Source organism: Pleurodeles waltl, chromosome 6 (assembly GCF_031143425.1).
Source record: "Pleurodeles waltl isolate 20211129_DDA chromosome 6, aPleWal1.hap1.20221129, whole genome shotgun sequence".
Classification (NCBI taxonomy): Eukaryota; Metazoa; Chordata; class Amphibia; order Caudata; family Salamandridae; genus Pleurodeles; species Pleurodeles waltl.
In genome coordinates, this window is record NC_090445.1 from 1,182,744,752 (window position 1) to 1,182,770,176 (window position 25,425).

The window sequence follows — 25,425 nt, forward strand, 5'->3', positions numbered from 1 at the left end:
ATTTTGGATTGGAGTGGGACAGATTGCTTTGGATTGGAGTAGGGCAGGCTTTTTTAGATTGGATTGGGACAGAGTGGAATGGGGCAGATTGTTTTGGATTGGAGTGTGGCTGAGTTTTTTGGATTGGAGTGGGAAGATTGTTATGAATTGGAGTGGGTCAGATCGAACTGGGGCAGATCGGAGTGAGGCAGATTTGGGTGGGGTGGGGTAGAGTGGGGTGGTTCAGGGTCAGGTGGACTGGATTGGAGTGGGGTGGGGTGAATTGGAGTGGGGCCGATTGGACTGGAGTGGGGAAAGTGCTTTGGATTGGAGTGGTACAGATTGTTTTGGATTGGAGTGGAGCACATTGTTTTTGATCGCTGTGGGGCACATTGTTTTGGATTGGAGTTGGGGAGACTGAGGTAGGGCAGACTGCTTTGGACTGGAGTGGGGCAGGTTGCTATGGACTGGAGTCGGTCAGGTTGGGCTGGGACAGTTTGTTTTGGATTACAGTGGGACAGATTGTTTTGGACTGGGGTGGGGCAGATTGTTGTGGATTGAAGTGGGGCAGATTGATCTGAACTGCTGTATAGGAGTGAGATATATTGGTTTGGATTGAAGTGGGGCAGAATAGAGTGGGGTGGATTGGGAGGACTGGAGTGTGGCAGATTGAACTTCAGTGGGGCTGACTGGAATGGGGCAGACTGTTTTGGATTGGAGTGGGGCAGGATGTTGTAGATTGGAATGGGGCAGATTGAATTAGGGAAGATTGTTTTGGATTGGAGTGGGGCAGATTATTTGGGATTTGAGTGGTGTAGACTGGAGTGGTGCTGATTGTTTTGGTTGGAGTGAGGAAGATTGTTTTGGATTGGATTGGGGAAGATAGTTCTAGTTGGAGTTGGTCAAATTAATTTGGATTGAAGTGGGGCAGATTGTTTTGATTGGGGTGGGGCAGATTGTTGTGGATTGGAGTGGGGCAGATTTTTTTGGGATTGCTGTACTGTAGTTGGGCAGATTTGTTCGATTGGCGTAGGGCAGATTATTTTGGATTGGAGTGGAGCAGATTGGAGTGGAGTGGGGTGGGTCAGGAGGAATGGGGTGTGGTGAATTGGAGTGGATTGGAGTGAGTGTATTGCATGATTATTTGTTAAAGCATAATTTCGAAAATTAGACATGGCAAAATAAAACAAAAAGTGAAGTGCAATTTTGTTTGTCCCAATGAGCACATCTTTGCCAGTCATGTGTCTTCTGTTTGCAGGGCACGAGAAGTTAAAAAGAACAAAACAGTACCTCAATCACGCCAGGAGCAGTAGACAGGCACTGATTAAGTTCCATCAATCAGTACTTTGTCCCTGCACCACGAACAGGAACAGAAATGTTAAAATTCCTGCTGTCACCAATTGCAAGGCTGTAAAGAAGAGTGCCATGCAATTCAACAAATTATAAGCAACTGTGATATCTGTTGTAATATCACCTTACCAATGGAAGATCACTTCAGGAACATCAATACCCTAGAAGGGATCACTTTTTTGGCAAACATCGGCCCAATGCATTATAACCCTGATAGCTTAGTTCCGGTAGGTTTTGACTTACATGATGTAAAACTGGAAATTAGTAGAGGGGCAATTGGGAAGGCATGTGGTATAGATGGTGTGCCCCTTTTGTTGTGCAAACTAAGACGTTGGCCTAGTTCTACAAGGTTTGGATTCCCAACCCATGGGTGAAGGGACACTGAGTTCAGTGCATCTCTGGGGTGCTAACAGGGAGCAGTGGTATTCCAAAGGATTGTTTATTACTGAGTTACACATTCAAGGATCAATAGAAACTGAATTTATGAATTTCAATATACTTATTTTAAAATTATTATTTTAAAACTCCTAAGAAAGCTGACACCTTCTTCCCTTCATGTTTAGAAATCCTGACTCTTTTATTCTAGACAATGTGGCTTTCTTTACAAAACAGATTATTTGGAAATGTTTCATTCTTTATGTATTGTGTGTTATTATTTTGTAATTTATACTACTTAAAATTAGAATACTTGAGCACCTGAATGTTATGGCTCTAATATATTTTGTGAACAACTGGCAATGTTGCTGACTCATGATTTACTAATACCTTGAAAAATAAAGTTTAATGGTTGGAAGACCATGTTCTCTGTCGTTATTGTGAAGTTTTTCAGGTTCGGTGTATTGGAAATATATTTCTGATGTTAGCTTCCCCTAAAGGCTTCAAGTGAACAAAATGTCCATACGAATGGGGGTATGTGGGGGGAGTTGTTTGATGTTTCAATAGGAGATTGAAATTCAATTACTCCGCTCCATCAGTGGCACAGCAGTTCATCACTTGTTGCATGTTCAATAACACGTTTTCAAACTGAAATGAAAAGGGGTCTCTGCACTGGAGTGGAAGACATGATCTCTATGACTCACGATATACATAAAGATAGCATCAATCTGTGGGCCACCGTAATCACTAATGTGTTAAGGGATGCTACTAAGAGCAACCCAACTCAATTTTGGTCCCACGCTGTAATTGTTCCTATATTTAAGAAAGGTGACAAGAGGACCCCACCTGTTATCTTTTTTATCGGACTCGGCCCCTTTGGTCCTTTTGAGTTCTTTATAGACAATGCCTGAAACAGTGCTCAAATGGTCATTCATAAAGGACTGTCTGGCCTCAGAGGCTAAACAGAAGATTACTTGTTTAAAATTGTTAAAAACCTTGACACAGTGATTAGGGATGCTGAGTTATTCCATAACGTTGATGGTATAATGCCTATGTCACATAATTTTTTGAAAACTATTTTCTATGAAAGACATTTAGGGGAAAGGAGTTTAAATGAACTCAAGTATCCTTTTGAACTTGCTTACCCTATGGGTTAGAAGTATGAAGCCTTTCTGAGGTCGCAAATGATCCTTTTCGCAGATCTGGGTTGTTTGCAAAAACAAAAAGGCATTTCCAAATTTACAAAGTCCAAATGTGATCCGATAACCTGTTATGATATCTCAATTTGGGTTTGCAAATCGGTTATTTGGAACGTGCATGTTTAGGACATCCCTTCCAAATACCAATTTGCATTGCTATGTACAAATGTTATGTGACCGAAATGCTGTTGCAAAACATTCACACTTTACCACCAACTCAAAGTTGGCGGTAACCCACTCACAAATGAGAAGGGGTCCCCAAAGGACATCTTCACCTTTGAGAATAGCTGAAAATTATTTTTTAAGAGCAGGCAGTGGTCCAAAGGACTTAAAAGGTTAAACTTAAAAGATTTTTTTTCTTTTTTAACGCATCATGGGCTACTTTAAAAAACAAGATTGTGCTACTTAAAATAAATCACAGACATGGGGGCCTTCTGACCCCAGCAGGTCACCATTTATGTGTTGGCAGAGAATCGTAGTGGGTCACAATATGAGACCTACCTCATTAATATTTATCAGGTAGGTCTCTTTGCAATCCACTACGAATTGCTATTTAGGGAATAGGTGCTTTAGCTTTAGACCCCCTTGTTCATTAGTAATAGTGATTATCAAATATTTTAGATTAAATATTATTCATTGATTGTTTACATTTTTAAAGAAAAGTCTGTTAAATCACAATTTACCTTTATGTACCTGTGATAACTGATCAAGGCAGTCCACACCTCACTAAACTTTGTTTTGTCATTTTTATGTTACCAAGGAAACACTTGCTTGTTTCGCTACTCCAACCAGTAAACGTGAGGCACTATTAATCTGCCATTTTGTACTTACAAACATTACCTACAAATCATGTGTGCTTTGTGGTAACAACTTTTGTACAACATTCTCTGAAAATAAGGAACTGATTTTTGTGAGGAACTCATGAAATCTGCAAATTCCCTTACTAATGGTAAATCATTTTTAATAGTGATTTTTTTAGAACCTTGAAGATTTAATTGTTGTTTTTTTATATCTGTTCTGCTTTTATACCGAATAAAGATTTTTATGATGATGGTTTTCTGGTGTTTGGAGATGGTGGGCACTGGCGCTCATCTTGGAGTATATTAGCAATAGCAGGTGTGGTATGGTAGTTTATATTTGTTTGCCAGGTTAGGCATGGCAGGTTCGTTATTGTAAGTAGGTGTTGTAGGCTAGGTATGGTAGATATAGTAGGCTGTGTATTTTAACTAGCTATGGTCAGTATGGTATGTAGATATATGTTAACATTGTTACACTCCTAATAGGCATATTTAACTTGCTGATATGACCCTAGTAAATTGTACAACCAATAGCCAATGCTTGGAAATTAAATGCCACCAGCGGAAGGCAGCACCTACTGTGCCATTCACTAATGGCAGTGCAAACAAGGATTCAGGCCTACTAGTGTAGCCTGACTTGACAAGTGAAAACACAGATTAACAAGGATAGAAGTAGCATTCAGTGTGGAAGGCAGACTACAGAACTGTCTAGCCACTTCCTGGATTCCAAACCTAACCCAAATGAAATGGCATAGGTGATTTTGGAGGTAGCTGAAAACAGTACCAAAGAGAAAATCATTGAGACAGAACACAGATGGATGTTTAAACTTTGCACACACATCAGTGGTCTCAATGATGATGTATCTTGGCCAATGCTCTCTAAAGGAGACACTTATGATACCTTTCCCATACTACTTACAAAACATCTCTGTGTTCTGGGACTGTACACTGAACTAAGGCATATCATATATATAAAAATAAGATATCATGGTGTATTCTTCATGCCAAGAATTGCTTAATGCTTCAGTAGCCCTTTTTAAAATGGTGGTACTCTTATCCTTCGTCTCCAACCTACCTGTATATGTCCCAACTAAATTTTTCAGAGAGATCGATCCGCGGATAAGGGAATTTATTAGGAACAAGGGCTGCTGCAGAGTGGCGCTGATGAAGTTGTACGCGCCACTGGACCAGGGAGGACTTCCGGTGCCAAACCTGAAGCAATATTATGTAGCCTCTCAACTACAGGGGAAACTAGATAGCTTTCAGGCCTGCAACTGGCGGACCTAGCTACAGACGCTGGACGCTCATCTATGTGTCTCACTTGTTCCACCTGATTACGAGTAGAAGGACGCCGGAGCCACTGCTACTAAGTGTTGCACACCGTTGCTACCAGCAGAGCCTCCAGCTCACACATGCAATTGCTCCCTATACACCTGCTCTGGCACTGTTGGGCACTCCTAGAGACGCAAGACCCACCACAGCAGTTGAAATGGAGCCCTGGCGTACCGCAAGTATCCACACCCTTGGGGATATATACAACGAACGCACTCTGACCCCCTTTGACGTCCTAGCAGATGAAACTGGTTTATCACCAGGACAGTTCCTCCTGTAGCACTCACTCTTAGGGTCGTTGACATGGCACTGGGGAGACCTGCTGACTGAGCTGTCTACCCACTTGACAGTCTAGTACCTGCAGGCCATGGGAATGGGTAGACACTTGGTGCGCTGTGGCTGGCTAGCTCGTTGCTAGAACACGCCACGCCTATACATGCCACGCTACATGTGCGCTGAGAAGGAGACTTAACCTGGCCCTTTACGGATAAAGAATGAGCTGCTGCTTTGGAGAGCCCCACTAATGTCCCTCGTAATACACAATTTTGCCAGATTCAGTTTTATATACTACACAGGGCCTATCTCACCCCGCCAAGATGAACAGGTATTTTCATTGCACTGATGCAGTCTGTCCCCGATGCGTGCTGGTTGCGGTGGACCTGCTGCACATGTTGTGGTCCTGCCCGGTTGTACATGGGTCTTGGCAAGGCGTAACCAGCTGGCTCTCCCTTTCCACAGCACGGCAGTCACTGCTTACATGAGAAGCGTGCATATTAGGCATTTCCCCAGGGCTAGGAAATATAATACAACCACAAGATTCCTAGACTTAGGCCTCCTAACGGCTAAACGCCTTATCACTAAAAGGTAGAAGGCATAGAAGCACCTGCCGCTTAATGCATGGATGCAATCTCTCCTGGTGTGGGCGCAGGCAAAGGGGGTGGTGCTGCACAGGGAGGGTACCATAGGGCTGCAGAAGTGTCCGTTGGCCTCTAGCTGGGATGAGATCCTGACTGAACCTAAAGCGCTGAAACACGATACGCAAGAGGGCATTCCGGGCCTGTAGGCTGCATGGGGGAGAAGCAGAGTCTCAGGTGACTACCCTGGACCCAGACATGGGCCTCCCACCAGGCCTCACTTATTACCATGTCCTGAGCAGGCAATCGATGCCCTGGCCCTGCTACTGGTGATTTGGAGTACCTGAATGGATGGGGTGGCACCAGGGTGCAGGGGTGGGAATTTGCAGGTACTTACAGAAGCTCGATTCAGCCATCACTGTTACAGTTGTTTTTGTTACTAACTGAAGTTTTATATGTTATGGTACTGTTAAATCGGTCTTGTTACATTTATAAGCTATGGAAATCATCCATTAAGGTACCACCCGGCCCACTCAGCGTTTTATACTGTTACATACTGCATCGACCAGGAGGGGGCGCAGGCTCCTGGTACAGGAGAGTTATCTTAATTGCCCTGTACATCGCAGTTGTTGTTTATTGGCTTCCGCACAACCAAGGACAATGTGCAGTTGGGCTGTACTGTTTACACTTAGGGCTGTGTCCCTGGTTACTTTTTTGCTGTAATGAATGTATATCATCTGAAGGTATAAAAATTGAATGAAAAGATTTATAAAAATAAAAGAATTGCTTAGTGCTTTCCTGGTAAAACATTTTCTTGGCACAAGAACACATACCACAACCATGGTAATTAATTCAAACAAGTACGACAATGCATTTATTTCCAAATACATGTTTTTTACATCATTACGGCATAGTATATTTCTATATGGTCCCTTCCAATGTTTATTCACACAATTTTGTGCATCTTTACATATTTAGCAAATGATCAATGTACTGGTTTTGTCCCATCTCAATTTAAGTAATGAATTAAGTTGGCAATCTGTGTATGCATGCTCAGCCATGAGGCCCTTAAATGACTCCAGCCTAAAAGTATATAACTTCAAGATGGTGACGACTGTTACTGCAGAATTGAAGGACCATATTAGCGTCTGTGACACGTTATCGAAGGTAATGAAATGGTGCAAAGACACGTCCTCCCACTCACACAGTACGCAATCATGACATACATGGCTACCGCCTTTAACAAATTGACCGCCCCATCTCCATGCAGTTATCCAATAGAGATCCATGGAGACAGGTAGGCAAACACCGGTGATCACCCTGACTGATAAGTAAGTGGAAATAGCAACAGGTTCACCTTGTCTTTGCCCTGCCTCTTGTAGGGAGACTGAACTTGATGGGTTTTGTTTTAATGGCTCTGGAGATTTAGGAGGGCAATTGTATCTCTGTGCCTGAACTAATGGGGCTATACAGTACAAAGGTCCGAAGTGAAAAATCAACATACTTATGTGTCTCTCACAATTTTAGGCATGCTGTGCTTCCATTAGGCATATGTTTTCATAACCAGTGGAGCAACCTCAAATCAGCATGATTGTTTCTAACGAAAATATCCTCAATACCTATATATCTATCTTTTTTTTTGTTTTATATTATAGAGAATTATAGTATCTTGACCAGGGAGCCGATGTAGATTAGGCATAACAGTCTAGGTCCGGACAAATTGCCATTAGATCCCGTTTGGGGCATGAGACATGCTGAACTCAACTGGATCATATGTAAAATTATTGCCTGAGGATCAACTTGTTTTTAACTTCAAAAAGGGCCCCTTACAATAAATATATTCTTTTTGGGCTCTTTATTTAATTTTAACCACTTTCACTCATATTGAAAGACAGTCTACACTTCACATGGAGTCTACACTGGAAGTCTCTTTGGCTAATCAAAAAAAGATCTCTGGTGCAGAGCCCCTCTGTGGGGCCAATAGGGCATTACAGTGCCGGCACTACTAGGAGCATACACCCAGTGATGACGCGTGCCACCAATTTGGTGGGTAAGGTAATTTGTTCTGAAACAGTTATGCCACCTACAAACCTTAAGAAGGCTTGTTAGTAATAAGAGACCTTCTGGACCTTCCTGCTATTGGAAGTGTACACCCCCACATATTTATTTTAGCATATGGTAGGTAGTGCATTGGACCGCTATTAAACCCTCCCTCCCTTCTCTTCTGGACGTACCTAACATAATCCTATGCCAGCTCCCATCCACACCACTAAATAGCCTTGAACATGGTGAAATGTATCCTTGGAGTGAAGAATTGGCTGACTTGAAAGGACAGAGATGGCTCCTCTGAATATGTAGGGTGGGGGCCATGGGCATCTTTTGTATCATGCCTCATCCTGCTTCACTGTTGAATTATGCTTGAACGGTCCGCTGGGTTCACATATAACAGCTGTAGCACTCTTGAAAGGGGAGAGAACTGGATGCCAGGACAATTCATTTGGATCCATTGTTGCTGAAGTCTCTGCTTTTGCCCTACCAGACTTCAGTCTCTGGGTTTGTTGTGATTACAGAGGCAGCCACAAACTGACCGGCGTTTAGTCTTGGATGTGGGAGTGCACTATGCTTACCACAGTTCACTCCCAACAGCCCCCAAACCCTGCAGAACCCATGTTCAGTGTAGCGAAATAATTTAATCATCTTCAGAATGCCAAAGTGGGTAGGGTTGGCACTGGGAAATTTTACCCCATTGGTTAGGATGAACCATGGAGTTATTCTAATCCACTAGCTAGTGACAAGTGTATAACTGGCACCTCCATGCACCAAGTTCAGAATACTTCCTGAAACTGTGAAAGATCAGAAGAGGACAGGACATGCTGTCTGTGACCTGAAAGGAGCCTGACGGATTGGACCAGCCCCGTCTTGTATCCAGGAGAAAGAAGTGAACTCCAAAGGTCATAAGGCTGACCTCTGTTTCAAGCTGCAGGGTTACAGTAAGCTACAAGAAGTTGCTTATTCCTGAAAGAACCCAGCGTACAATTGACACCTGGACCTGGAAAGGACAATAAACCTACAGTTAATAAGATCTGCCGGATTGAGGCTAGGCTTTCTTAGAGTGGTTTTACTACTGCTGTTTTCCATTTCTGATGAGTGCCACTTGTATTTAAAGATTCATTGAATAAAGTTGTTAGTTTGTCTGTTAATCTGAGACTGCGATTGTGCAGGTCTTTTGCTGGCTCCATTTCTAGTGGTGTGCAGTAAGGATGGCTTACACAAAATATATCCACAATATGTTCTCTGGACAATAGATCAACATTGGTAAAAATTTATCAAATCAGGAAGGGCAGGAAGGAGTAGAAAGGGTGCAAAAGTATGAAACAGGAATAAGATCCCAATCCCCTTATAGCTGAAATTTTGCTTGCCAAAAAAGAGGACAGCTTGTTATAGAAGGTCTCCGAAGAGGACATTTTATTGGATATTGCAGAAGGACAAAGGAGTTTCTTAACAATTTGGGAAAGTTATTGTGATAAGTTGGGAACCCAAGGATGGAAATAACATCTTGACTATCTTATAGGTTTTGAGTAAAAGAGGAAAGTGGCCCATTAACACATGCTTCAGAGATGGAGTTAAGGCATTGTTTAAGAGGACCTAATATTAGCCGTGAAAGATAAAGGTGTGTATTTTTTTCAATTTCTTTTAATTGGTGAGGTGCAGACAGATGAAAAATTCTGTGTTAGAAAGATTTAGGGCTAAAACACAAAGGCTAAAAAATACTAACAAGTAGACAGAGCATGGGATAAGAAACCAGTGTTTATTTTGAGCCGGTGGCTTCCGGTGCTCGGCACCGCACGTTATTGTCAACACTGGCATGTATGACAACCTGCTACATGGTGGCCCTGTTTGTCTACTTTGTCTACTTTTTTTTGTAACGACCACAACAATAGTTGCTTACTAGTTCAATAGTTAATAGTTAAAATGCCTAATAATTGCCACCCAAAGCTATAAGAACAGCTCGGACGGTAGGTATCAGTCATCTTTAATGTATATTCAAAGACTGAATTGTCATACTTGTAGCTTTGATGGTTAGTTGTGTCTGTCATAGGCAGCACGGGCGATGGGTGTCACAAGTGCTGTGATCTCCTGACAAGGACCATGTCACTTATTATTTTACAAATTAAGCACTGTAGGCAACATATTACCAAACAAAATATTGTCACAACTGGAAAAAACAGGGTCCTATAGGTGACCTTTAAAGTGTTGGAAATTACGCTTAACGTGAAAACTGCTAGATTTTTCTTACATTGAAAAACCTTGCCATGAGAAGTACTCAACCACAGATTTTAGCCTCCTAAAACTATTACACTGTTGTATAAAAAAAAGAACCAATTTGTCTGCTAAAGGACGAAATTGGTAAAATGAGTGTTAAGATGGACAGTAAAGGAGAAAGAATGAATATAAAGAGTTCTGAATTTTTACTGAAAAAGTGGTCAAAAGAAACACCGGTTATAAAACTGTCTATTTTAAAGTCCAGGTTTTTACGGAAGATGAGCACTGCTCCACCCCCATTCTTTGTTTGATCTCCCCACAAGATTTTGAAATCAATATAAGAAAAGAATAATGTTTCAGTAAGTAATGAGGTGCTGTGTTAGTGGTCAATTAAAATTACATTATTTCCTGTCTTTGTGACACCCCTGAGCGGGTGTTTAAAAATAAAACATTGATGCAAATTGAAACAGTGAGATATTGCAATAAAAAGACCTGCTAATTGACATCGACTCTCTAGGTAAAGACAGAGATGTGGGAGCTGTCGAAAGCTGGCCTAATGCAGATAGTAAGCTGAGAACAATCAGAGCAGGTGAAATATTGGTGTGGGTGAGAGCAAATTATTGGCCAGCTGATTAGACTAAGGCCCTGATTTAGAACTCCATGACGGGTTACTTCATCACAGCGGTGTCTGCCGAAATTTAAATCCCATAGCATATACTATATAGATTTCTGCGTACAGGATATCTGTCAGCATTGTGATGGAGTAACCCATCCGCTGAGTTATAAATGAGCCCTAAAGGTCTGATTCAGGTCTTGGAGGAGGGAATACTCCATCACAAATGTAACGGATATCCTGTCCGCAGTATTACAATCCCATTATCTCCTATGGGGATCATAATGCGGCACACAGGATATCCGTAACTTTTTTGACAGAGTATTCCCTCCACCAAGACCTAAATCAGGCCCTAAGTTTTCCCTTCCAGAATTAGCTGGGATGGCTGAAAGAGGGGCAGCATTGCAGGGTGCTGTGTGCAGATGGGCACAGACTGGCTTGCCTATAGTGCACCTCCTGCAAGCCGGTTGCAATGCAGATGCATGCACCTCTTGTGCGTCCACGATGCGGCCTGGCTGCACATAATTAAGCTACACCGCAAGCCAAGCATATTCCTAAAATGGTGGACAGTAAGCAAGAAGGCAAACTTCATTTCATAAAAGTACTGAAATCCCTTTCATGATACCCCACATATCACTTTAAAGTGGCGCAAAGAAATAAATATACAGTACACAACATCTTTAACAAAACACTTAAAAGTGCAGTCTGATTAAAAAGTTCAAATCTCAAAGTGCATAAAAATGAATATAAGTAGCAGCTGGTAGATTGTAGCATTTACTTTCATGGGCGTAGTGCAGGTATTTAGAGTGCGATCTGGTTTAAGAAGATTCCTGCAGCTTATGAGACTCAAGAAAGAAGATATACAGCAATACCAGACTCAGCTAATAGGGTGGCCGGTAAGGAAGAAGACAAACGTAAAAAGACAAACTTCTGTTTGGTGAAAGTACTGAATCCTCTTTCTAAGGTACCCCAACTTTCGATTTGAAATGGAGCAAACTAAGAATGCATTTCTAGACATATTTTTATTTGTAGACATTCATTGTAATCTGACGCTCACCACTGGGAAAGCTGAAGGTTTATGGAATGGGCAGCTGAATGAGCTGGGCTGAAATTCTCCACCTTCTGCTGGCAAGCAGTCCAGAATGAGGAAAGGGAACAACTACTCTTGTCTTCAGCAAGCAAAGACCAGTGTGCTTATGATCACACATACACAGATAACACTGTCTGGGGATACATTGGACAGTAACCATACACCTTTCTAGAAGTCACATGGTGATTGGTCATTGTATTGTGAAGGCTGGCATCATAAAAGAAAAAAAGCATGTGCAAGTGGAGGGCCTGTAGTCAAAATGCCAACAAATAGTTAATCTTGCAATAAGGCCAATCTGCCTCAGTTCATGATTAAATATGTACATGAGGGAGAATGGCTGACACAATGGTAGGTGAATGTTTGCACAGCTGGAGATGATGGATAAAGGGAGCAAGAGAGTAAACGAGGGGGGAAGGACAGGGAGTGAAGATGATGAGGGGGATAGTGGGGTAAGAATTATGCAGAGTGGGAGTGGCTAGCTTAACAGGCAAGGATGATGAGGATAATGCGGATGACATTGCAAGGGGACGTGTAATTGAGCATGGTGAGAAGTCAGAGAGAAAAATGATGATGCACAGCTAGCAAGAGGCATAGAGTGAGAAAGGGATTCAGGGCCCCTTGATCCTATTAAACACCACTTAATGGAACATTAATGGGAAATGACTGGGCTTGAAGGACAGCCCATCCAACCAATGGCAACTCTTGCAAAGTACATGAGAGCTTGTGGCTGAGGGGGCTCCCCAAACTCCACTTTCTCACCACTACTTGTATTTATATATGTAAAGTAGTAGTAGTAGTAATTACTTTATTTTGGTTAAACAAAAACCATAAAAGTACACAAAAATAAGTTAAAAATACATTAAAAAGACAAATCCATACAGATCTAGACATGTGTATGCGTAGTACCATCAAAAAGAGATAAGTATATAATTTAGACAGCAAATATGATCCTAAAGTGCATGTGCAAACATATGGGAAACAAATACAAACGTAAAAAGCAGTAACACTCAGTTTGAATCCACAAACTGCCTGGGGCGCAATCACCAACCCAGGGCATGATTGAAAATAAGCAATACAATTTTAAAGTGCATGTGCGGACATGTAGAAAACAGGTACAAGCTTAAAAGGCAATAATGCTCAAAATAAGTCCACCAGCTGCCTGGGCCGCAATCACCAAACCAGGACAAATGCCTGGAGGTGGTTGGGTCAATTTCTATCCTTGCGACGCTCTTAAGCAGCCCATATGACAGCACATGATTAAAAGCACACATGCCCAGGACAATAGAATAAAATATTAAAAGGAATAAAATTGTTCTCCCATCTCAGGGAGCATCAAGCAGGGATCTGATTAACATAAACTGTAAGATCCTTTACCCAGTGTACTCCAATTAAAATGGTAAAGTACTATTTTTAGAATTAATATACATGGTGTCACATGGCCAATCCTAGCCCTATATATGTGAGCCACAAATTTAGGGGGGCATTCATAAAGAGATGTTATATATAGCTAGGTTGCAACCCTGTGACCTCTAGGATAGTAACCTAAACAGCCAGCATGATGTGTAGTTAAACTTTACTTTGGGACATATCACTCTGTCTGATGCGCTATGCTTGCTCAAAGTATTTTGCTACTGCAAAAACTATGACCCTCTTCCGGTCAAATTTAAGGATTCTCAAAACCTCCCAGGAGTGTCTAACACCCAAAAGCTTACTAACAGCAATTATCCAAAACGTGGAACACTCTTGCCACCCACCTGCGCTAGACCAAAGACCTACTTACCTTCAGGAAACTTCTCAAGACCTGGCTGTTCGAGTAGTAGCAGCACCCGCCTTTTCTCCCCCATCCCCTTCTCAGTGCCTTGAGACCTTCTCGGGTGTGTAGTGCGCTTTACAAATTCCTGATTGATTGATTCATTTCCTGCGTGACTGTGTGTACTGGGTGCAAAAAACTGAAAATGACCTTCCTTTGTTAGGGGGAAAAAATAACAAATGGTTGAGGAGACTAGCTTGTCTCATTTAGCCATTAGGGGTTTTAATGGTAGAGACCCGTACCTAAATTGGAGGTACAGCTGCTTAACAGTGGGTGGATAGATTTCATCCATAAAATCTTCGTAGGATGGAGAACATTTAACATTAAAATATTTCCCAGTCAGATTCCAAGGATCATTGTTCGACCAGATTTGTCCCAGAGCATAGTTCCAATAATCTTTTTTCACTATCTGTCTGGCACCCATAACAGCCGCTGCTGGCAAATTCCAGAGATCTATCATTTTCAATTTCTCACACTGCATTTTAATATTTTTCAACCAGGGAAGGTCTACCAGTGAATCAAAGGAGATTAAATCAGTTGAGGAATCCCTAAAAGGTGCCAACTCATCAGTTGACCACAGCCTCACCAAATACAAAAAGGGTTTCAGCGCTGCCACCATATTTATAGTGTTGAGTGCTAGATCCAGCCTCACTGGAACCAGTGGGTTGCTCTTTGGTAACTTGAGCAACCCACTTGACAAAATAATTGCAATTCTCCTCCTAAACGACTTGTGGGTATTTATCCCCATAAATTTAGTTTGCAGTTGGTTAATTTCAAGACCCTTCATCTTACCAAAGGCCGAGAAGGAGTCCAGTTCTGCCTGAAGTCCCCTAGGAGTTCCAGAAATAAGCATGGTGTCGTAAGCAAACATTAGTATCAGATTTGCAGTTCCAGCTAATTTAGGAGCATCATGCATACATTGAGATAGCCATTCAACTGCCCAATTGACATAGAGGCCAAAGTATTGACAACACAAATTCTCCATGACAGCTAAAGTTGCTTCAGTGAGATTTAACAAGAGCTGAAAGAGTCAGAAAAAGAGACAGCATGTAACAATTCTAGTAGTGGGCTGCCAAGAAAAACGTTGGGCCCCTTGACTTATTTATTTTTCCACAAATTAAGCACCAATTGTGGACGCCCTGTTCATCAAAAGAAGATGGGTCAGTGCCCAGGCTATGGGAGTCACTGTAGAGGGGAGTGCCTAATGCCCAGTAACAGCCACCACTCCTACATCAACGTTAAACTACTTTCCCCTAACCTAACTGCTTATTCATAGTTTTGGGTAGAAGTGGTATAATATTGTAAAATGTAGCTACTGTGGTATTTTAATTTCACAAATGTGCATTTTTTGACCAAAGCTGCAGAAAGAGCATATTAAGAAATATCTGCAGCTCTTCGTCAGTAAACTGACTCAGTGCTTTTCAAGTGAAGTAAGTAGTACAAACCTTTTCCTTCCCTGAGAATAATTTCTTTGTCGGTAGTAATCCATCTGTAGCATGGGAACTCAAGGTATTCTCCAGATGGTGTTCGCACTGTTATATGTTTGCAGTACCAGTCATCTTCGTACCAATATTTATGCTTCTCAATTTTCACCAGCAGTATCTCTCCCAGGTCCTCGGAGACATTCACATCATAAGAATCAATCTGCGGTGGAAAATAGACACATATCAGTATATCCCTATCCTAGACATGTTTTGAATGATAATGAAAAACGTGTACTATTCTTCATGAAATATATTAACTAGTTCTGCTATGTCATATGTAATTCTGGAAAGACAGAAAAACAAATGCGTACCTTATTGATGCATGTTCTGTCCCAAAATACGGCATATGAGAGCTGGATTAACGTTTTCTCCCGTAATGGGGAGACAGGAAGTATTTTAAGAATAATACAAGTTATGGCGGAGAGCATTTTACACAAGGTCTTTGCACAAATATAATTATTCCATACAAAAATGAATGTCATCAATATCATATGAACTATTTTAAACAAAAAGCTGCACTGACTTGATTGCCTTATTATGAGTGAATGGAACCGGTAGTTTGACATTAATGTAATTCAAAGTAACTATCTTTTGTAAAGCACAAACTGATTCCTCTGAGGTTTCTGGCGCTAAGGTACAGAGGGAGCACTGAAGAAGAATTAGCTAGGTTCTAGAAGGAAGATAATAGCTGCTCCTGCTCACACAAAGAGAGGGATAAAGAGTTCTAAATTTCTGCTGCTTTGAATGAGAAAACACAAGCCCCCCCCCCACACAGGTACGATACAATCGAGCAATTCTCAACAGATGGTCATTAGATGACCTCAGTTTGGAAGGTAGCATGTACCATTCCCAGAGACCTAGATGCCACCCATTAAGAAATGGACAGGCAATGGAAAGTATTTAAAGCAGCAGATGCTGAAGAAAAATTGGGTCCCTGTAATGTAATCATTTTGGATTTGTTGAAGATGTTTGACCAGTCCTGATGAAGATCCTAGAAATAAAGAATTATAGTAATCTAGGAGGCTTAAAATGCTGTCTGTCCCACTAAAGAACAAGACAGTACTGGAAGAAAAGGAAGAACTTTCCATAATAATATGATAAAAAAAGAGCACATATATCAAAGAGATGATTTACATGGCTGTCCAACGAGCCTCAAATTAAAATCAAAATAAAAGGCAAGCTTCTCAACTACAGCCGCTGCTAATGAGGCTGCTCCTAAATATGGTGGCCAAAAATTCTCAGGAGGAGGCTGGGTACCAGTAGAACCTCTGTCTTTTCAGATTTGAACTTCAGTGAGTTCTCTACCAACCCCTATGGCTACTATCAACATGCATTCCTGGATTGTCCCCATGGGGTTGTGGCAGTAGTCTAACACGGAAACATGAGGTATGCCCTGGTATAATGCCTTAAACAGAGAGCAATGGGGAAGAAAATGTACTGCCTGGTTTTGACTACTCAGGTAAGACTCAAACCATTTCAATGCTAAGCTCTAAATGACAACTTCCGCCAGCCTAGATACCAGTCATCCAATGACTCTTTAGTAGCCTAAATATTTCTTAATTCCTAAGAAAATCAAGATTCCGAAGGGAGAGGGTGGTCAGTGACTCAATTTCTCAGGTTACCACTTTAAGCACAAGCGAATTTTTCATTACACTGGCATTACCTTGTGTAATTGACAGCATTACGTGTTATGCTTGTTACCTGAAACCCTCAAAATTAAGCCATTATGCCCAGTCGCGTAATATATGCCCACTCCAGTAAAAATGCTATAGCGGAAGCACATGAGCAATGCCAGTGACTAAAAAGTGAGCAGCTGTTCGTTGCACGATACGTATTTTTCTGCTATTCAACTGAGAAAAATTTGCCCTTCCGTTCAAAAGTGGACATGATAGCTATTTTTGCACTAAAATATAGTACTAAACGCCAGATTTACATTAAGCATAACTTTTCCCACATTTTGCTTAAATACACAAAAGAAAATCATATGCATTTCGCACACCTCGTTAAAATGACCAGATTCCACATTTACACACTTTCTACAAGGTACCCACCGACATGCATAAAACACACAGGCAAGCCAAGCAATCTTGGCAAAATAGAGGGGTAAATGGAGATTAACGTCACTTTGAGATGGCTTTTATAAGTTACAATATCCATTTGAGCGATGACAAGATAAAACATTCAAGCAAACAAAAGTAGCTTGTGTGGTGTTGGGGCCCCTAGGCCCTCATGCTGCTATGAGAAATCACAGGGACACAGCATTACACATCTAATAACTGGCCTCAGACACATGCACCGGGATCCTTTTATTGGTGAATGGGTGCAGGGTGAGCGTGAAAACCAGCCCTCGAGAAGTGGCTGTTGGAAGCACGTCATCTCACAACATTAGTCTGAGTCCAGCCGGACTCTAAAGCTTGTAGTTTGTATCGCTCTAAATATAATGAATCATATTGCCAACCACGGAACCTTAACATAGTGGTCGATGAGCAAAAGTTTAATTGACAGGAATGTAGTTCACACAAATGACCGTAAAAAACGGCAGGAATACAGAAAAAAGGGCAAATAAAAAAGAGTATCTTTTAATCGTTGTAGAATGACACAGGAAACACATAGTTGGTAGCCAGAGCTCTCTTTAATATCGTGTTTCACAATCATTTGTTCATGCTCTTAAATTCCGGTCTCATGCCAAGGTGTCTCTCCCCGTACAAGGCTTGCTCCTAACTCCAATGGCTATATGATTTACAGGTTTAAAGTAAACAAGTGAACTTAGAAGCCCTGCGTCATTTGGCCACTTTAAGCCATCTACTGCACCGCAACTTTGGCATGCGAGGCCTAAGCTCTCAGATCATGCTGACCACCAAAAAGCTCCCAACCCCTCTGTCGTACGTGAGTTAACGCACGAGGCCGGAGGGACAGAGCTAGTCTGTCTTCTATGTTTAGACGCCTCATGACGCCACGACCAATCTGTAACGAGGACGGTCGTGACGTCAGGGGGCGGCGCGGCGGAAAGGCAGAGGCGCGAAGAAAGCGCGGTGTTGCGGCCGGCCGGCTGCTCGTGGGCCTTATTTCTTGTGGCAAGAATAAAAGATATTAACATGAAATCTGCCTCCCTCGCATCCTTCATACTTGCCACTACAAATGGCGACGAGGGTCACAGCTTCTACCAAGGCCCACGAGTGTAGCCCACCTTACCTGGTGTTTCGGGAGGCCAGTGGAAAGCGCTGATATCTCTTCACTGGGACTACGTGCAACCCCTAAGGCGCTGATGCTGCGGTCTCCACACGATTGACTTTGACGACTCCTACCGTTCTGCGCAGCCCAGTAGCCTCCCGCTTTCCGGCCATGTCGCAGACAGGTCATATCTGCGTACCTCCTCTCTTCCTGGACTCTCCCGGTAAGCCATGCATGAAGTGGAAAGGATGGCTGCGCGCATTTGAGAACTATATTATCTCAATTGATGGTCAGGGGTATAGCCCCGAACGGAAAAAGTCTTTGCTATTCGGACTGTTGGGGAAGGCTGGACAAGAGGTTTTCGATAGCCTGCCGGTATATGTGAATCCCCATGGAGCCACAGCTCCGCTGAATGAGTACCAGGAGGCGGTACGGCGGCTTGAGCTGCAGTATGCAGAGGAGTGCAACATCATGGTGGGGCGCCATAAATTCGCACTGCGGAAACAAGAGGAAGGAGAGACTATCGAGGAATATATTGCATGTCTACGTGTCCTAGCTCAAGATTGTGAATTTGCAGTGATGACTGATACGTACATTAGAGACCAGGTGGTGTTCTACTGCCATTCAAAGAAAGTGCAGGAACGTTTGCTTTCATGCAGGAATCCTTCGCTGAAGGACGTAATTGCCATTGCAAAGGCAGTGGAACGCTCCATGGTATCTTCCAAGGAACTGGCGAACACTAGTCAGGCTTCAAATGTGTTCTATGTTCAGGACAGCCGTAAACATGTGCCCGGAAATTCAGAAAGGGCAGCGAGTGATAGAGGGGGAGGCAGGAGGCAGCTCGTCTGTTATAGATGTGGGTCAAAAGATCACTTAGCGGATAGCAGTGCCTGCCCTGCCGTGCACAAAAGCTGTTCTAAATGCAGGAAGTTGGGCCACTTTGCGGCAGTATGCAAAGCAAAAAAATATAATACGGGCATGAAAGTGAGCTCGGTAAGCGAGAATGATACTGATGCGGATGCGGACATGGTGTTGTCCATTGATGGTGAGGACGGTAGAGTGAAGGGTCCCATTGGCTCCGTCATGATTGGTGTGATAAAATTGCCATTTACGGCTGATTCTGGTTCCCCCCTTACCCTGATCTCTGATAGGACATTTGATTCGAAGTGGCAAGATGTACGACTGCACGAGACGGATGTGAGTCCAAAGGCCTTCGGGGAACACGACATAGTGATGAAAGGTTACTTCTGGGACTCCCTCACCTTTCGAGGGCGCACTGTGAGAACAAAGATATATGTGGCTGAAAATGGGAGGAGCCTTGTAGGATGGAAGGACCTGGCGAAGCTAGGTGTGATGCTAGTCCCTGGGGCGGAAGATCCCATAGTTCTGAGAGATAACTGGGTCAATTATGTGCAGCCTGATGATTTACATGATGGATTAGCTGAGGTCCTCGAAATGTTTGACTCCGTTTTTGAAAACAAGGTAGGGTGCGTAAGAGGATTTGTGCATGCTATACGGCTAAAAAAGGGTGCCCTACCCATAAAACACAAAGTCAGAACAATTCCTCTTTCAGTAAGGGGGGAGCTTAAGGCTGTTCTTGATAAGCTGAAAAGGGAAGGAGTAATAGAGGAAGCAGGTGCATCAGAATGGGTGTCCGCAATCGTGGTGTCCAAGAAGAAGAGGACAGGGGACATTCGGTTGTGTGTAGACCTGCGATCACTGAACAGAAATATCCTGGTGAACTGCCATCCACTGCCCAACATTCAGGAGATATTGTCGGCCACAGCAGGATCGAAGTTTTTCACCCTGATAGACCTGAAGTCTGCATACCACCAAGTATGTCTCACGGAGGAATCCAAGGAACTTACCACCTTTATTACCCCGTTTGGAGCATACAGGTACATCCGTCTTCCATTCGGCCTTGCATCGGCCTCGGGCGTCTTTCAAAAGCTAATGGACCTCCTCTTCTGCGATATGAAGGGGGTTGAAGCATTTCAGGACGACATTCTGATACACACGGAAGACGAGAAGGGGCACTTAGAACTGCTGCGCAGAGTGTTGGAGGTGCTACAAAAAAGGGGGATGACAGTCTCCAAAGACAAGTGCAAATTCATGAAAAACAAGATAGAATACTTAGGTCACGTGCTTACCCCAAATGGCATCGCGCCGAAAGATGATTTAGTGAGGGCCATACGAGATGCCCCTTGCCCAGGAGACAAAGACACCTTGCGATCGTTCCTGGGACTCAGCGAATACTATTCCAAGTTCATGCAAGGATACGCAACCACTGTGGAGCCTCTAAGGAAACTGCTACGGAAGAACGAAAAGTATACGTGGACACAAGAACAAAGCGCTGCCTTCGAATCCGTCAAGCAGGCAATCGCCGCGGCCCCAGTATTACGACCGTACAACAAGGACCTCCGGAATGTAATCACGGTTGACGCCAGTGCCAAGGGAATCGGTGCAGTATTTTGCCAATTCCAAGGGAAGAAGGAGAACACTGTTGCATTCATATCGCGGTCATTGAGCGAAGCAGAGAAGCACTACAGCACCATCGAGCGGGAGACGCTCGCGTGCGTCTGGGCCGTGGAGAAACTGAGAAAATATTTGTGGGGCAGGGAGTTCGAATTAGTCACCGACCACAAACCCTTGATATACATGATGGACGGTGAAGGACGTGGCAATGGCAAAGCCAGCTCTAGGCTCCTACGTCTACTGTCTAAGTTGCAAGAATATCACTTCACCGTCAGACACATCAAAGGGGGCCTCAACTGCAGGGCGGATTGCCTATCTCGCATACCGATCCCGGACGAGGAGAATGATTCCCTGGACGACACGGAGTGCGTTGTGGCAATGGTTGACGCAACAGCCATGTGCGAGGGATCCATATCAGAGGAAGAATGGTTGACGGCTCAGGAGAAGGACGGGACTATGCGGAGGGTGATGGACCACATGAAGGCTCATTGGCCCCCTATCCGGAACTTGCACGGGGCACTCAGAAGTTTCCAACAGATTAGTCCCGAACTCACCATCGAAGGCGGCTTTGTGAAGAGACACGAGCTGTTTGTACCTCCGGAAAGCTTAAGAGACAAGCTAATCAGGATTTCCCATAAAGGCCACCCGGGCAATACCGCTACAAAGAATCTCCTCAAGCAGTACTACTGGTGGCCAGGGATGTGCAGCGATGTCAGCAGATTCATTGATCGGTGTGGACCGTGCTTAAGGGCCGATAAGCACTGGAAGACGACAAAAGGAGAGTTGCAGCTGGTGGACATACCTGCCGGCCCGTGGAACAAGATTGCCATTGATTTTGCGGGCCCATTTACAAGGCTACCTGACGAGTGTAGACATCTCATCGTCCTTACGGATTACTTCTCCAAATGGATTCACTACAAGTTCGTCAGGGAAGTTACCACTGAACGAGTGATCAAGGCATTGACGAAAATTTTCGCGATTGAGGGACAGCCGAAGATCATGGTGTCGGACAACGGCACCCAGTTAGTGTCCAGGCGGATGACGGATTTTCTGTCCAGGTTGGGGATTAAGCAAGAGAAAACCCCGCTGTACAGCCCGAAGAGCAATGGGCAGGTTGAGCGTATGAATAGATTCCTCAAAGAGGGCGTGCAACAGGCGATCGCTTCCAACATGAATGTGAAAGCGTTTCTGGCGGACAAGGTGAACACTTTCCACAACACGCCCAGTGAGGTTACTGGACACACTCCGTTTTATTTGATGAGAGGGAGAAGATGCATGAGTGAGCTTACCCCCAAATTAAATAAGTGGTATGACATGAACCGGGAAATTGAGGCAGAATCTGATGAGAGATTGAGAGTCAAAGCAAGAATAGTGGCCAAACAGGAAAACAATAAGAGGTACGCTGACATGGTGAATAGAGCCAAAACTAAAAATATAGCGCAAGGGGATTGGGTATTGGTGAAGAAACCCAACAGGGTGATGAAGGGGGAGTCTGTGTTTCAAACCCCGGTGCGTGTGCAAGGAGTGACAAGAGGGGCAGTCTGCCTGGAAGGAGCGGGGTGGCGGAGCAAGGACGACATAGTTAGGCTCAAGGCTGGGCAAGAGAAAATCATCATGAAAGATGTCCGTGTGGATGGGGCCGAAGGCACGGATGATGTTGATGAGTGGCAAATTCACGAAGCCAGGGATGTAGTCATTGACGAGGAGGAATGTGTGAATACGCCTTCCAGGCCAGGAATAAGTGGACAGGCGAGTGCGGAGCGATGCGAGAAAGCATGGCGTGGCTTGACGGCTGCCTCAGGACAGAATGGCTGCAGGCCCGAATCTGGGGAGAGCGACAGTCACAATGTAATGGGGTCAAGCCTAGAGGATGCGTGCGCCGTCAAGGCGAATTCACTTCAGTATGTTACTCCGAGCAGGCCAATTAGGCGTATCCGAGCACCCAAGAGGTTCGAAGATTTTGTTATGAGGTGAAGTTCCTTAAGTTTCTTGTTCTGTTGAAAAGGGAGATGTCGTACGTGAGTTAACGCACGAGGCCGGAGGGACAGAGCTAGTCTGTCTTCTATGTTTAGACGCCTCATGACGCCACGACCAATCTGTAACGAGGACGGTCGTGACGTCAGGGGGCGGCGCGGCGGAAAGGCAGAGGCGCGAAGAAAGCGCGGTGTTGCGGCCGGCCGGCTGCTCGTGGGCCTTATTTCTTGTGGCAAGAATAAAAGATATTAACATGAAATCTGCCTCCCTCGCATCCTTCATACTTGCCACTACACCCTCTCAACCACAGCACTGGCGGAGCCCGATATGGCAAAGCTTCAGAAAGATATTGAAGGTTGACGAGCACTGGGTGACCACTCTTTAAATTCACAGGTTAGCAGTTAGCGCCGGGTAAAAGACTGAAGATGACATTGTGTTGATGCTGGAGCAAGTCAGAAGCATACACATCCCTGCTAAAAAAAGACATACATCTGATCTCATCTAAAAGAGGAGACAGAGAAGTAAATACGTTTGCCTGATAGATTTAAGTAAAGAGTCGTATTTTTGTGCAACGGTGTGAAGTAATTCAGGACCTGGGTATCATAACATGTTGGAAAACAATGGCTTTCACAGTTTTTATCAAGTGCCAAACAATGCATTCCCACTTGTGTTAGGTTCACAATCACTGCTTAAATTAGAAGTACCTTTGATAATTTTGACGTGTGCAGTAACACATGTTCGTTCTTGATTATATCATATGTTTATGGAAATATGGCTATGAAAAATCTGCAGGGCACGCCTCCGAAACATTATTTATTGGAAAGCTTTTATCATTTAAAAAGGAGAGCAAAGTTAATAATTAAGAAAGAGGGCAATTCCAACGCTTTTTATGTTCTCCACACCACATTCTTTTTTTTTAGTTCATTAGTTAGCGTGGGACAACATTTTTCCATATCCATGTTTCAAAATAATTTTCACCACACTGCCTTTCACTCTAATTGAAACAAGCCCAGCGGAAAATTGGCAGTGGAATCGTGCGTGCAACATTCCTTTTTTCAGGCATTTTCTAGGCACAGTAGCACTGAGCAGGAATAGAACATAAACATCTTCACTTCTGACTACCATGGTAATTGTGGTCTGGCATTACCACACTCAATACTAGTAATACTGCCGATTGATGAGTAACCTCTCCAGACCTTTGGAATGTTCTAAATAATGGGGAATAACAAGAGGATGGTATTACTGCACTTATTTTAAATTATATTCCCCAATTCTGGGTCTTTTTGCTGGGACAAATTCCACCACTTTGACCTGGTGTATTTTCCCCAGGTTTTATCTACTGTAGTACCTCATGGCGTTGCCACATGTCTTGTACTACCAATTCTGGTGGAAACAGGAATTTCCGCCCAGATAACATGTTACAACCTACCTTGTAGTGAGGGGCTTGTTGTATATAAAGTTTGCTTAAACAGCCACAAAAGTAAAAAAAAATCTTAGCAAATCACAAAGTGAAGTTATCCTTAGACCTCTGCAAAGGTTGACAAAATAGTTCGAAATTCTGAAAGGCTTGTGAGGCATATTGATTAGCATAGCCTTATTTTTCAGAACAAGCAAACTCTCTCAATTTAGCCGCACTTAGAATTTCGTTTTTTTTTCATAAAAACAAAACACATTGGCCTGATTCACAGAGTTTTCTCCTTGAGCTTTGGGAACACTGACTGTTTTCCCTGCCCTGGATCGCTATGCCTCACATGGTAGTCCTAGCCATGAAAATCCAGAGACAATCACCAATCCACCGCAGTGCCACATAAGTTCCACTATGATATGGTGGACCAGTGGTGGAAGGGCAGTCAGGTAAATGGTTACCTCTGATGGCATAAAACTGGAGGTTCGCCACCCCCGCCAAAGGGACTGTGGAGCAAGGTCAGTCTGGCTGAAGGAAAATCTGTGACTTGGGTTTGTTAGGAGCCTGCATCCTCCACACTCTGATTTACTCCCATCACAATACTTTGTGGTCTGTGCACTGTTAAGTCTTAGAACTGGGTGAGGTCATATGGATTGGAGGAAGCAAATGTTCTGCCTAGGTCTTGGCGGCTGCTCATGCCACTAATACTTTCACCAACCTTACTAAGTCTCATGAAACATGCATGAGGGAGAATACAAACCTTACACAGTGTATAGGCACAACTCACTTTGTTTTCTTTTATCTTGCTACCATCTAGTGAAGATTGAGAGACTAAGGCGGTCATTCTGACCCTGGCGGTCTTTGACCGCCAGGGCGGAGGACCGCGGGAGCACCGCCGACAGGCCGGCGGTGCTCCAATGGGGATTCCGACCGCGGCGGTAAAGCCGCGGTCGGACCGGCACCACTGGCGGGCTCCCGCCAGTGTACCGCCGCCCCATTGAATCCTCCACGGCGGCGCAGCTTGCTGCACCGCCGCGGGGATTCCGACCCCCCCTACCGCCATCCAGATCCCGGCGGTCCGACCGCCGGGATCCGGATGGCGGTAGGGGGGGTCGCGGGGCCCCTCGGGGCCCCTGCAGTGCCCATGCCACTGGCATGGGCATTGCAGGGGCCCCCGTAAGAGGGCCCCTACATGTATTTCACTGTCTGCTGCGCAGACAGTGAAATACGCGACGGGTGCAACTGCACCCGTCG

At 43.9% G+C, this 25,425-nt stretch overlaps 1 protein-coding gene across 1 annotated transcript in view; it reads right to left on the reverse strand.

Moving 5' to 3' along the window:
- Nucleotides 1–25,425, reverse strand: part of ALOX5 (arachidonate 5-lipoxygenase) — an 859,090-nt gene that overhangs the window by 681,433 nt on the left and 152,232 nt on the right. Inside the window, exon 2 of the mRNA XM_069240432.1 lies at nucleotides 15,108–15,306. Within this exon, the coding sequence (XP_069096533.1) occupies nucleotides 15,108–15,306 (199 nt within the window). The remainder of the gene's footprint in view (nucleotides 1–15,107; nucleotides 15,307–25,425) is intronic.